Source organism: Balaenoptera musculus, chromosome 19 (assembly GCF_009873245.2).
Source record: "Balaenoptera musculus isolate JJ_BM4_2016_0621 chromosome 19, mBalMus1.pri.v3, whole genome shotgun sequence".
Taxonomy (NCBI): Eukaryota; Metazoa; Chordata; class Mammalia; order Artiodactyla; family Balaenopteridae; genus Balaenoptera; species Balaenoptera musculus.
In genome coordinates this window covers 33418626-33433320 of record NC_045803.1, presented here as the reverse complement: position 1 = coordinate 33433320, position 14695 = coordinate 33418626, and the positions used below count along the sequence as shown (strand labels likewise).

The 14695-nt window shown below is 43.5% G+C and overlaps 1 protein-coding gene across 2 annotated transcripts in view; it reads left to right on the top strand.

Moving 5' to 3' along the window:
• Nucleotides 1-11860, top strand: part of CSNK2A2 (casein kinase 2 alpha 2) — a 38980-nt gene extending 27120 nt beyond the window's left edge. The window contains exons 6-12 of one of the 2 annotated variants that reach the window (XM_036833808.1): nt 285-368; nt 1180-1290; nt 2115-2216; nt 3105-3205; nt 4045-4193; nt 5627-5720; nt 11413-11860. In XM_036833808.1, the coding sequence (XP_036689703.1) occupies nt 285-368; nt 1180-1290; nt 2115-2216; nt 3105-3205; nt 4045-4193; nt 5627-5703 (624 nt within the window). In that variant the 3' untranslated portion in view covers nt 5704-5720; nt 11413-11860. Of the gene's footprint in view, nt 1-284; nt 369-1179; nt 1291-2114; nt 2217-3104; nt 3206-4044; nt 4194-5626; nt 5721-7787; nt 9920-11412 lie in introns of those variants that run through there. The other variant, XM_036833809.1, reaches the window with a different exon arrangement.
• Nucleotides 11861-14695: the final 2835 nt, after the last annotated feature.

Sequence of the window (14695 nt, the reverse complement as noted above, 5' to 3'; positions counted from 1 at the left end):
AAAATCAAATCTTGCAGTAATACAATATGCCAATTCTTAAAATGTTAACAGAATTCTCAGTTTAACAGTTTCAAAGATGATATTAAGGGCAAGAATTTCACATCTATGGTAGCACTTACAGAAGGGCATTTATAAATATGATGTCCATCCCTATGAAGCTTACAAATTTGACAGTGCTCAATAAAAGCTTTCAGAATCAAAAAAATAAAAATAAAAAGAATATGCTTGCATTGGGGGGTGGTAGAGGGTTTGCTTACTTTTCTCTGTGCTTTCTTATCTAATAGGCTCTGGATTACTGCCACAGCAAGGGAATCATGCACAGGGATGTGAAACCTCACAATGTCATGATAGATCACCAACAGAAAAAGGTACCATTACAGCCAGGCAGTGAAAAGCCTTTCATTGGAAGGCTTAGGGCCAGTCAAAACTCTGGCCAGTACCTAGGTAGTTTCTGAAGACCCATGCTGTTTTCTTTGGCAGACTTGTGATATTGTTATTTCTCTAGTCTCCAGTGTTGGTTTCTACTTCGCATAAGCATAGTACACAAGAAGAGTAGACAGCTGACCCTGACTGTAGTCACTTGTTTATACTTTGGTCATGATTTTCTGGAGGGCCTCAAGACAGAAACTACAGCTGGTGATTTTTACTTCCTTTCTTAATGACCCTCAGACCAATCTGCCTGGCCTTAAAAGTATACCTGGGTCCCTCCAATTTTCTATTTTCAGTTCTGATTGTCCCTGACTGGTGAGTAAATGAATCAGCTAGTGTTAGATTAATGAAAAGCTAGAGCAATGCTTGAATCCTGGAGTGGGGCACATGTCCCCAACCTTTTCTGTTATGACTAGAGCTTATAATGAAAGCTATCAGTAATGAGGGGGTATGTTAACACATGCAGCTGGTATGGAGGCAGAAGACAAGCTTAAGCTTTATTGATCTAGAGAGAATGATAAGCCAGGCTAATTTAAATTTTAAAAAAGAAAAAGTAAGTAAGATTCCAAGTGCTCTGCTCTAGAAATGACCTCTTAGCAGTTGCTGAAAAGTGTATCTTTTTAGCCAGTGCACTTGCTAACATTTTTTATGTGGCCGAATAATTGTTATCTAATTAGATGTGGCCTTGTTGTAAGACACAGGCATCTGGAGACACTCCTTTCACATGTTTTATTTCTGTCGTTCTTATAGCTGCGACTGATAGACTGGGGTCTGGCGGAATTCTATCATCCTGCCCAGGAGTACAATGTCCGCGTAGCCTCCAGGTACTTCAAGGGACCAGAGCTCCTTGTGGACTATCAGGTAAAATGTTAGTGAAGCACCTCTGGGTTCTTTTTACCTTTGCTTAGGGCTTTTCCTGGCTTTTTCTTTTTCCTGGTTTTTGTTTAGTCAATTTGGATACATTTAAAATCCAGCCTTTGATACAAAAGGTATCCAGGATCATTGTAGATGATCTTGGTTCCTGGGGAGACAATTTAGAAAAAAACAGCTACAGAACTGGGCCTACATACCATCCACGACCTCACTACTTTTTGGGAAAAGGTTTGCCACCTTTTGGGTACCATTCCCAGGAATCTGTCGCCTGGCTCAAGAAGTTAGACTCTGGACTTCCCTGGTGGCGCAGTGGTTAAGAATCCACCTGCCAATGCAGGGGACAAGGGTTCCATCCCTGGTCCGTGAAGATCCCACATGCCACGAAGCAACTAAGCCCGTGTGCCACAACCACTGAGCCTGCGCTCTAGAGCTCATGAGCCACAGCTACTGAGCCCACGTGCCACAACTACTGAGCCCGTGTGCCTAGAGCCTGTGCTCCGCAACAAGAGAAGCCACCACAGTGTGAGGCCCGCGTACGAAAACGAAGAGTAGCCCCCACTCGCTGCAACTAGAGAAAGCCTGCGCACAGCAACGAAGACCCAGTGCAGCCAATAAATAAATAAAATAAAATAAAATCCAGTCTTTATTCTGCCCCAAAATGATAATTATGGACTTTTCTCAGCTACTTTTTTTTTGGCTTTGAATTTTAAAATATCTGAAGAGGTCAACTGAAGACTAGAAACCTAGAAACTCAGATCAGAAAAATGACATTTGTAACACCCTTGACTGACTGGTTGTCTTTATTTCCTCAGATGTATGATTATAGCCTGGATATGTGGAGTTTGGGCTGTATGTTAGCGAGCATGATCTTTCGAAAGGAGCCCTTCTTTCATGGACAGGATAACTATGACCAGGTAAGCAAACATCATCTGGCTCCTATCCATTTGGGGGCAGATGCCAAGAAAATAGCATCTTGATAGGGATGCTGTTGTTGAGCCACTAAATATCATCCAGTATCTGCATATAAGCTTTTCTTCAGGGTAAAGAGTTTCACAAAATCTTGTCTGTGGTTCCCCAAAGATAGAGACAGATAGTGCTGCGTTATGCCCAACTTCCAAATTGTGTCTATGAGGAAGTCAGGTACCTCCTTGTCTAATAAAACAAGATTCTAGTCATTAAGGACTTCACTGGTGGTGCAGGGGTTAAGAATCCGCCTGCCAATACAGGGTACACGGGTTTGAGCCCTGGTCCGGGAAGATCCCACATGCTGTGGAGCAACTAAGCCTGTGCACCACAACTACTGAGCCTGCGCTCTAGAGCCCGAGAGCCACAACTACTGAAGCCCATGTGCCTAGAGCCCATGCTCCGCAACAAGAGAAGCCACCGCAATGAGAAGCTCATGCACTGCAATGAAGAGTAGCCCCCGCTCGCCGCAACTAGAGAAAGCCCGAGCACAGCAACAAAGACCCAACGCATCAAAAAATAAATAATAAATAAATAAATAAATTTATTAAAAAAAAAAAAAAAAGATTCTAGTCATTAGGTTTTTTGTCCCCATAATCATCAGCCTGTAGAATATTATTGTCATAATATTATTATCATTTTAAAGGCATTTTGGAAATTTGCATTCATGTGAACTTCATATCTGTGAGTCTGCTGCCTGCCCGCCCCGGGCTCAGATCTGTATCTGTTCCCTGGAAATTTAGTGATGTGGAAGTCTCCTAATTCTTTGGTCCAGCATCCCCACGGGCTTGCAGTGAGTTCTGTGCTCAGTAATTTGGTCAGTTTGTTTTGTGTTTCAGCTTGTTCGCATTGCCAAGGTTCTGGGTACAGATGAGCTGTATGGGTATCTGAAGAAGTATCACATAGACCTAGATCCACACTTCAACGATATCCTGGGACAGTAAGTAAGAGAGAGAAAGAAAGAGGGTCTTAATTTACCCCATTTCAGAAGTGAAAAGGTTAGCTGAAATCACTTTCTAAAGCTCTTTCTCCTTTCTAATTATATCAAAATCGAAATATTCTTTTTTTTCCCCATATATATTTTTTAACTTGAGAAATTTGGGCATTGTTTACATGTGTCTTCTAATCATTTTACTTCTCTAAGAGATAACCTGTTTATCAATAGAAAATGGAAGACAAAATCATGCTACAGAAAAAAGCTTTCTGGAACAGCATATGGCTTATTTTAATGGAAAATCTTAGAAAGCTGTGATTCTTCTTTGAATAAGAGATTTGTAGTTTCTTGTTCTGTGTAATGGATTTTCTGTAAGGGAGCAAATTTTAAAGCATATTCTCAGATACAGTACAGTAGTGTTGAAAAGTAGATGTTGTGTTGACAATTTTCAGACAGTAATTTTTATGGAACCTCCATGTTTCTGAGGCTAGCTCTTTAAATATATCTGCTGAACAATAAAGATTACTTAGCTACCTCCGTGCCTCACCCAGAATTGACTAAAAGCCTGGGGCGTAAAAAATTATCTAGAAAGGTTCTACAAATTTTAAATCAGATGCAGACATTTTAATTAATTCTACGTATCAGTCACAGAGCACTGTTTTGTTTGAGGATGCTGTGATCATAACTATGGGGCCGGGGTGGGGGGGACAAGTAACAATAAGAATGAGATTTAATGAGCTTGTAATCAGCGCAATGTTCTAAGACTTTGTTGGCTTTTAGCCTAATATGTAAGGATTCTTGTTGAATTTAATCTCAGAATACCAATGCTTTCCTTTTCTTCTCAGACATTCACGGAAACGCTGGGAAAATTTTATCCATAGTGAGAACAGACACCTCGTCAGCCCTGAGGCCCTAGATCTTCTGGACAAACTTCTGCGATATGACCATCAACAGAGACTGACTGCCAAAGAGGCCATGGAGCACCCATACTTCTGTGAGTTTCCAGGGGCCTGATTTGTCAAAGGGAAATTCTTCTACTCTTTATCTTTGAGGCCAGACAAGAGAATTCTGGGTATTTGGATGAATCATGCTTGGGATTTGGCCTCATTAGTTCGACTCTTGAAACAGCTCTGCAGATCTGTTTCTAGATGCCCAAAGGTGTTTGCTTGTTCACTGCTGTATTTCCCTTGAGTCTGGTCTGTTTGACCATTGCCCATGACCCTGAGTTGATAGATGACAAGTATCTAAAGTTTTGTTTTCAAATATATACATTTGTGTGGAAACCTAATCAAAGATTTTTTTCCCCCTCAAAAAAAAAAGTGATTTGTTGAAAGTAGTAAGGTGACCATAGCATATTTTTAAAGAAGGAAATAAGATAAATAAATACAAGGAATTTGAGGAAAGGAAAGCAGGTATGGAAGGACCTCACTAAAATCCTGTCTGAATTACAGACTTCTTAGGTCTCACTTTAAAGTATGTGTGTATATTCATTCAGTTCATGTGGTTGCTTATCGGTCTGCATGCATATGGTTCTCCCCACTGATAAAGTATGTCCCAGACTTTCCTCTCATTATAGGCAGTGTGAGGTCATTTAGTCCAGTCACAGAGGAGACTGAGAGTGAGGGAGGTTAAGTGATCTGTCTCAATTTTCTGTCTGAAGTGAGATGAGAACTTTCAGCCTATCTCTTGCTTGACCAATACGCTTTTTCCTTCTCCTTTTTTTCCTCTCTGGAGATTAACTAAATCTTGCCTGAAGAATACATTGCTCTGTGGTCTTGAGCCTGGTAACCCATAAGCATTAGTAGACAGCAGATTTAAAAGGTGTTACCCTTCATTCTTCCAGACCTCAGACAAGTGTAAATGGATGTCTTTCTGTCACAGAAGGCTATTTTTACACTCTGAGTTTGACTGAATTAAGAACACTGATGTTTATATTATGCAAATCATGATCTGTCTACTTTTCCGAATACATATTATACTTCTATAAAAAAATTTTTATACTGTTGCTTAAAATCGATAGTTCTTCTAATAGCTCCTTTTATTCACCCTTTCCTCCGAAGTGTTTATTATCTATCGCACATACTTTGAAGAAATGGGAGTTGGATATGATGTTAGTATTCAAGGAAAAACAACACATAAGAAAATCAGTAGAAATTTTGAACAGTGGGAAATGGGTGTTTCTCTGCCTGTCTTTTCCCTTAGTCTTAGCAGTTGAACTTGTACTCTGAAGAAATATACGAGTTGATTGTGAGAGCATTTCCCCCTGATCATTTCTCAGTGTCTGTAATTTCTGTTGCCCTCCTGACCCTGACTTCCTGGTAGCCTGTGTCTCTATCTCACTGTGGAAGAAGGTTGGGTCTGTTATGGTGTTCTCCCCTGGCACTGGCCAGCCCTGCCTCTGCTGACTGTCCTCCTGTTTTCTTGCAGACCCCGTGGTGAAGGAGCAGTCCCAGCCTTGTGCAGATAATGCTGTACTTTCCAGTGGTCTCACGGCGGCCCGATGAAGACTGGAAAGCGACGGGTAATGCGGCATTGATGCTTGCCAATAAAACCAACCAACCAAACACAAACCTTGAAGGAAAACTACAGTGTGATAAAAAGAAATTCTAGCCATTCCTTCTAAACGCAAAGAAGAGTAAAGACCTAAAAGTCTGTCAAAAAGAAAGAAACTCCCCAGCACTAGTCTACAGGGAACTGCTGTTCGGCAGCCTGACGATGCACATAGTTGGGTATCTGAGGGGACTTTCCCTTTGGAATGCATGGGAGATGAGAGACTCGGAGTTGTTGTACATTTACCTTTATTTAACAGGAGACCACTGTTGAATTAACCTGTTCAAGTCAACAAGCTCTGAATATCTGACTTCCTATCTATTCCACTGTGGTCTGGGTTTCCTTTGGTGAGATTCAGGCTCAAGTTTTAGCAAAATGTCAGCGGTCTATAGTGACACACCAGCCTCATTCACGAAAAGGAGATACTAAAACAGTGACAGTATTTTTTTCTAAGCTCTTTTACAAATTCATGTTTTATGTTTTTTTTTTTTTTTTTTTTTTTTTTTTTAATGACATGAGCTCTCTGGGAAATGTACCTCATCCCTGCAGTTTTCTTCTAAGTGTATTCATTTGGGAGCAAACTGCAGTCACTCTCACAGGAGTCCCCTTTGATATCAGGAGGCATCACTTTAAACCTTCTGATGCCATGGACAGGTCCATCTGTCTCATCAAAAGTTGGATGCTAAGTGCATAACTTGGAGCTCAGTGTAACCTTCGTTGATTTGCCTAACCATAAAATCTTGTTGCTATTTTTTTCATGTAGCTTTTTTTTTCCAGCCTCTTAAGGAAAACTTCATTTCCCAGCACATCCCTGTGTGTGCACCTATTTTAACGCACGTCTCTGAAACAAAGACTTTTTGTTCACAACCATAACTAAAGCTGGAAAGTCAGTCTTCAGGGAGGTCAGGGAGGGAGAAAAAAAAGCATCCTTATTAGAATTTATTCAGGAAAGACGGATTGGGTGGGAAAAAAACAAGTACTCCCCTCCCATGCTTTACCTCTTTTTATCCCCATGAGAAACAGTTTCCCTCTGTAATCAGGGTAATCTGCATTTTTAAGCTCTGATAGGTAATACATGAATGTGTTGGCAGAGATAAGTCTTTCTCACGTGCAGGGACTGGAGTTGTGTGGGCAGGGCCACCCACCGATAACCCAGGTGACCGGAGAGAGTAGCATACAAGCGACTTGGGGAAAGGAGTGGAGCTGCTGGGGCAAGTATCAAAGCTTGGGATCCATTGTGCTAGCCTTCACGTTAGCAAAGGAAGCTATATTTTGTTTAAGAAAATTAAAAAAAAATAGAGCTGATGTCACTCTGGGGACTTGTCATCAACATAGTTTGCAAGCAGTCCCCTGACCCCAGCTGCAGGGCCATGCTGCAGTTGTGGGGACCTCTCACACTAGGCTGGAGCTCAAGGTGTCTACCACCACATCACACTTTAGGATTTCTTTATTACTATTTAATAATGCCATACATTTTTATAAGGTTAGGTTGTTTGAAAACATCTGTTTACATTCCATATCCCAATAAAATCGTATTGGTATTGGTAGCAGGTCCTATCTCTAAATGTAGATGCTATTTTTGTCGTTTGGTCAGTGGGAACTTCAAATAAAACAAGATCCCAAAGCCAGGAAATGCATTCAGTTAAGGTTCTCATACCAATGCTACCTGCCTTCATTGCACATTCTGTATATTAATGTATACATTTGTTCTACCTGAAAATCAAAAACAAGACAGGAGCTCTTGGGTGAACCTATATTGATATGTCAGGCAGCAAAACTCAGTGTTTTGGATATCAAAAGCCTTCTAATGTGCCCTTCTAGGCAACACCGAACTGTTGGTTATTATTTATCAGGGAAATGTGCCACTGTGTGTCTTTCCTGCCCCACCCATCTCCTCCTTTGTCACCCATTCCCTCCCCCCACCCTTGTTTTTTTTTTTTTTTTTTTTTTAAATTGCCGGTCTGGACCAGGCAGAGGAAGCCTACTGGAGGGTCTTGGTGAAGTAGTAACCCCGTTTCTTTCTCTTGGGTCCCCACAGAGGCAGTAGAAGCAGCGGAGAAGAGTCAGGTGACTTGACTACTGTCTCTCCTCTGGTCATGATGTAGTAGATGCAAACACAGCTCACCTGCCTGTCCTTGGGTTTTGTGACTGCAGCTTGGCAAAGGAGTAATTCTTCCATTTTATGTGTACAGTTTACTTTTCCACCACCTATACTTTTTACCTCTCTTCATGCCTTAGACATATAGCATAACTGAGTTTAAAATGCTCACTCCTTTCTGAGTCTGGTCTTGACACCCAACTTCTGGCTGACTGACTGTGGGTGGTTCTTTGCCAAACTGAACTGAGTCTCATCCAGACCTTTCTTTCCTCTTTTACCTATCTCCAGAACCATTTTGTGTCCAGATGGACCTAGCTCCCCTGAGATTTTAGAGTATTTACCTGGGTTAGGAGGCAGTCTTGGAGAGTTCCAAAAGAGGGATGAGAGCGTGCGTGTGTGTGAGTGAGTCTAATCTTACATTTAGACAAAGCTGTGGTAGATTTACCCACCCAATATCCTTTTCGGTTAGCATATTATTTCTTAAATTCATCTCAGTAATTTTCATTAGACATTTTGTTTGCTTCATTACCTTGTAACAGGTTAAAAGTGCCTATGATAAGGACCTATTATTTCCTAAAGAAAAGCAAAAAAATGTGGGGAACAGGGTAGTGTTACACTGTCATCTCAGGTACTGCCTGTGTTCAAGAACATAGACCCGGTATGGTGAGAACGGAAGGTTCCCGTGCCAAATACAGATCGGTGTATCAGAGGTTGTTGGCCACAGGTGAGCATAACTGCAAGGTTTTGCTTCAGCTGAGAAATCCCATGGCGAGAGCAGAACTGATGAAGTGCAAATACTTTCATCAGGTTTGCTTGCAGTTCACTCTCCCCGTGATCCTATCAGCTGGCCTGCCCCTGTCCTATCCTAGCCCCGTGGTAAGTGACCAGGTGGGAGCAACCAATGAGTGTATAATGCAGACCAAGCATTCCCGGGTCATCTTACCACTTAGAGGAGTGCCAGAGCCAGTTCTGTGAGGCACGTGAACCTCAGTCACTCTGCTGGGTCTCCTCACAGGCATTCTCCAGCACGTTGGTACTCACGAGGCTCAAAGCATATGTATTCCCGTGCAGAGAAGGAAGGTGCTCTCCAACTGATTGATTAGAGGAGACGGAAGAGCTTATAATCCTTGGGGGCAGGGAGAGAGGACAGGAGAGGGGGCTGTTAAAAGAAGAAAGGGAATCAGTAAAAACAGTTGAAAGGTAGATCTTGAGGTGGCGGGGCATGACTTCTTGAGGGAAGAAAGCAAGGGAGCACAAAGTTCAAGTTCTGGAACGTGCCCTGAGTTCTGGAACGCCCCCAGGATTGGTTCCAGTGGGACTGCAAGGTGGTGCTCTTGAGGCAGATGCTGAGTCCCAGAGAGAGCCAGCCCATGGCTGTGGGTCTCAGTCTGCGTCTACTCAGGGAAATGACTTAGCCTCTCCCAGGTGCTGCTTTGATGAGGATGGAAGCAAAATTATTTTGGGACACAAACAATCAGAAGAATTTTTATATATGCATTGAAATGGATCTGAGAGAGCCCCGTTGACAGTCTCCTTTAATGCCAGTTCAGATTAATGATTCGTTTAGGAATCTGTGTTACTGCATGAGCACTCACAGGAAAAAGCAATCTTCCCTCCTACAAATTAACAGGAGTGGATAGTAACTGATCAGAGTCAAGGCCATTGAGATATAAACCCGAAAGCAAAAGCAGGGTCCATATGAGCACACAAGAAGCCAAAGTTTGTCAGTGAGCTTAATAAATCTAAGACTGAGTGACATCTTGCCATTAAAACTAACCCCGAGGTAGGGATGAGGGGAGGGGAGGTGGCGAGGAAACATCTGGCTTAAGGAAACCAGTAATAACATATGCTTTGGAGCTACGTGAATGTGTCAGTGAAAATGACCCCAACCAGGTATTGTAGAGGCGGGGGGAAGTGATGTTATGGGATTATACAGGTGATGCATACTTTTGTGTAGAGAATCAACAATGTGCTACAAATGTGATACTTAATCCTGAACTGCATGTATTGGGGATTGTTTTTTTTTTTTTTTTTAATTCATTGAATCAATAAATTAACAGTTTTTCACTTGCTGGCTTTTCTTGCTGTAAATGGTGACTAAGAGGTTGGGACAGAAATCTTGACACCCAGTGGAAAGCTTGGATAAATCTTCAAGAAGCATGGAGCCGACTATTTTCTTCTGTTTGCAGAAAAGCAACACTGCCTGGGTTGTGATCCTTTACTAATGACTACTTCAGACACAATTGACCACCTCTTTGTATCACTGGATGACTGATGTATGATTTATGTGCTGCTGCCCTTTAGAGGAAAGAAAAATGCCATGTTAAATCCTGTTTTCATAAATAAAAATGTTGATAATCACCAGCATGTTGAGAATCACCAGCCTTCCCAAGTGGGAGACAAGCCACTGCTATGAGGACCTTAAACTTGTATTTCCTGTCTCTTGGGGGAGAGGAAGAATAAACCTTGAACTGTGAAGTTTTGTGGGTGGGTGGCTGCAGTTAATCACCTTGGTGTGAAGACTTGACTTGAGCAGAAGTGGTGGGACTAGGGTGGTGTGGGGGTTGTTTCTTGGTACTTGTTTCTGAATTGTATCACTCAGAACCTGTCAATCCTGCTTGGGATTGACCATTTCATTGCACAACTTTACCTTGTGGCAGAGTGTTCTGCATTTAGGAAAACCTCTCCCCAGCCCCGTTTCTTGCAACACAGGCGGGCACACGCCATTGTTTGGCAGATGGTGGAGTCTTTCATCAGTGAGCTTGCTTCTCACTGATCCCTCTGTGGAGTGGGATGCTTGAAAATCATCTGCTGAAGAGTCATTTCTTAACCTTACGCACCATGCAGCCTTTCTCAGATACTAAGCAGTAGAACCCTTCCTGTACCCAAAGAAAGTTTGGGTCATGAAATGTTTCTGTGTGACCGCTTCCCAGATACATTGTCTTTTCTGTCGGTACCCTGCTGTGGCACCATTATGAGCTGCTGCTTCTAGAGTTCTGCTGGCATCTCACGACCCACTCCACTGTGCTGGACATGGAAGGAGGAATGAGGTTTTCAGGCCATGCCAGACAGCTCCTTCCAGGGGGGAGTTAAAAATATTTGAGCTCTGTTTTTGCTCTTTATTAGTGAACTGGGCCCTTTCCCTCTAAATACAGTCATCTGATTCTTGGTCCCAAGACATAAGTAAGTTGGTCAGGTCTGATGGATATCTGGAGCTGGGCTGCTGAGCCTGTAGCTTGGCTTACACAGAATAGACAAGAGGCTTTGGTGCTTCTAGATCAGCGTCCTGGACCCGAGAAAAGGGGAGGGACTCGGTCCAGTAAGGCTGGGACCAAGACTGCCTCTGTAAGTGGTGATAAGAAGAGGAAGAAAAAGGGTACTATTTGAAACCTGAAACCAGTCAGTTCTTACCTGGTTTTCCACAAAGTGCCATGGGAAAGTCAGGCTTGTATACCATTCCCGGTGCTCCCCAAGAGAAGGGAGCCACAGGCCAGTGGAGGCCTGTCCTCACTCCAGGTCAGAATGATTAATGCCATCTTTCCCCTCCTCCCATCTCTCTCCCCAGGTCTGTTGCGGTTCCTCCCACTTTTCCATAAGCAGAACAAGAACCAAATCAAACGTCTTAACGTGTGTAGAGAGATCACGTTCCGTGAGCAGACACAAAACGGTGGCAGGTTTGGCGAGCACGAACTAGACCAACCGAAGGGCAGCCCACCACCGTATATCAAACCTCACTTCTGAATGTAAAAGGTTCACACGCCTTTGGCTTCCTGTTGACTTCCTCCTGACCCAGAAAGCATGGGAAATGTGAAGGGTATGCGAAATGGTTGTTGGTTACTGTTGCTCCCCCGCGCCCCTGGCTCGTCCCCGTGGCCGCCTGTTTTTTCCAGCAGACCATGTTAACTAGCTGACCACAGACTCCAGTGGGGGCACGGGGCGTATATGGCATGATGGGCGGTTACATATTATAATTTTAAAAGTATATATTATTGAATAAAAGGTTTTAAAAGAAATGTATGGAGAGTTTTCAGTGCGGAAGGGGCTATTAAACGAGACCTGTGGCCACAGAGGACAGAGAGAAGAGCATTTGAGCCAGGTTCTAGCCAGAGGGAAGAGGGCCAGTCCCAGAGGTGAGGAGGGCCGTTTCCAGGACGCTCTTGACAGAGATGAGAAGTTGAAGAGGTATGTGAACCAGCCCTGGCAATGGGGGACCGCAGGTGATTCCAGCAGACTTGGCGAGCCAGGAGAGCCAGGCCTCGGCCTCGCCTTGAACGCGTACGTCTCCGTGGACCCCTCCTTCCAAAGCAGGTGAGTCAACCAACCATTTAGGCGGTAGGTAAATGTCACCTCTAGCGAACTCAGGAAGCTGCCTTAGCCCATTCTTTGCTTTCCCTTTGCGCATCACCGTGTTCCATTCCACTTCCCAATCCTGCCCACCACCGCGCCACGCCCCCTTCCAAAAAACATCTTACCTTGGAGGCTGGTTGAGTCTGCTGCCCAGAGGCAGGGGAAGGGGTTGGGTCTGGGGTTCAGATTATCCCGAAGCTCCCGTGAATGGGAGGAGAAGCAGCCCAGTCACAGGTGAAGGAAGGTGGAATAGAAGCACCAGGTGTGTCTGTCAAGTGAGAAAACGAAACCTGTTTTACAAATGAGATTCCCTGGCGCCCTCAGTCCTCTCCCAGGACAGCTGTGCCGCGGGGAGGTGAAAACAACAACCTGGTGGCTGCCCAGCCTTGTGTCTGGCTGAGGCCTGCATCCTCCCACCGCCTGTAAAGCAGAAGCGGCGGGCAGACCCGACACCTGGGCAGCTAGACGGGGCGCCCGCTAGTTCTCCACAAAAGCCACTGGTCTGCCCAACATCCCTTCTCCTGTCTTCTCTGCTGCTTGTCCTGAACAGGTGACTATGGGAACCCAGGTGTGGACGCTCACAGTTTTTGAAGCAATTATAGGGGGAAAGCAAAGAGGTCCCTCAGGGCCACCATGGCGTCATTGTCCCTTGGACCAGCTCCTGTTGTATCCAAGCCATTCCTCAGGTGTGGGAGCTCAAGACTGTGCCTGCCCCCAGACACCAGTGAGTGAGGGCCCGCAGGCCCCCAACCAGCTGACAGGACACCGAACGCTGGACTTGGTCCTTTCCAGCTCCATCACCGGCCTCGTATTCTCAAGCGGTCTCTCTCATGAGGCCCTTTTTGACTCAAGGCTCTGTAAACTTCTTTTGGTCTCCCACGTGTCTGAGACAGCATCTCAATACCTTGTTTTAATGAGCATGTCCCTGAAACTCTTATGAACATGGTACTTCATATGTGTGTGTTACTCTACATAGCATGTTACCACCATGTTGACCCGCTGGCGTTCGAGGGCCTTCCCCGACAGGGAGGGTCTCTTCAGAGCACATACACGGTCGATTGGCTTGGGAGTTCTTTAGATGCCATGCAGAACTGAAACGCTAGCTTTATCCAATTTCCCTTCTCAACCAGTGGGAAAGTCTTATTTTCCAGAAACCTCTCAACCAAGATAAACTTGGGTTTTGTGGATGATAATTGTTGGGTAGGAGAGTGCTCAGTTGTAGGAAGAAGGTGAAGGAGGAGTTTTTGCTTAGGTTGTTTTGGCCTTGAGAGGAGACAAGGAACCCACTAACCCAAGAACAGTCTGAAGCTCATCCACAATGTGCTTGGAAATTCAGAACATCAATTCACATCTTTCAGTAGTCCTGCTTGTATTGCGGTTGTTTAAAGTAATATTTATTGACTTTTCCTGATTACCAAAGTAATATATATGTTCATGGCAAAAAATTCAAATGTTACATAAAAGTAAATAATGACAGCCTCACCCTAACCACATACCCACACATCCAAAAACTCTTTCCTCCCTTGGAGGAAACCAGAGTTAAATTTGGCATGTATTTTTCGACTATTTTCTATGCATTTACTAACATTTTAAAATTATAATGATTTTTATTTGACAGAAAGGTAGTCAGATTTTGCATTCTTTTTCTGCAACTTGTGCTTTCACTTAGTTGGGAAAATTTTACTGTTATCATGTATAGATCTACCTCACCCCTTTTCATGGCTGTATAGCATTCCATTGTGTAATGTACCACAGTTGAAGCAATCCCTTATGGATAGACGCTTACCAGTATTATTGCAATGAACAAATTTGCACATACATTCTTACACAGTCTGTATGTTTGTGAGATAAAATCTTTTCAAAAAAAGAATTACTGTGCCATATGCTTTTTTTCTTTTTTCCTTTTTTTAGGAAGGGCATTGTAATTCAGAGAAAGTAGTCTTCCATTGCTTTCTCTCACTGGTGTAGGTTGGCACCATGATGCCTTTAGCTATGGAATTCTTGTGGGGCTCTGTCAGGCACTTGGGGCATGGTGTCCAAGGTCTATGAGCTTTCCAGGGACCTACAGAATATTTGAGACTTGAAAGAAGGGTGTTGGCTCTAACATAAGAAAGTTGCAAAATAAAAATTTAATAAATGTAAGTAAATGTCTCTCCAATCCTGTGAACTGAGAATTCCAAAAAAATTACAGGGAAAAAAAGTTATCTTGAATATGAAAAATGGCTGCCTTTTAATGTTTGAAATGCTATGGGGATGCCTTCAAAAGTAACCATGCAAAGGGCTGGTAAATGTTTTAAAATATCCCTGGCCTGAATGGTCTGGGTGGTGGAATGGATGAGCAACTCATTGCAGAATATTCTACAAACTTTTAAAATAACGTGCATCTCAAATGCATTGTGCTAAGTGAAGAAGCCAGTCTCAAAAGGCTGGATGATTCTATTTATATAACATTCAGGAAAAGGCAAAGCTGTGGGGATGGAGAACAGACCCGTAGTTGTCAA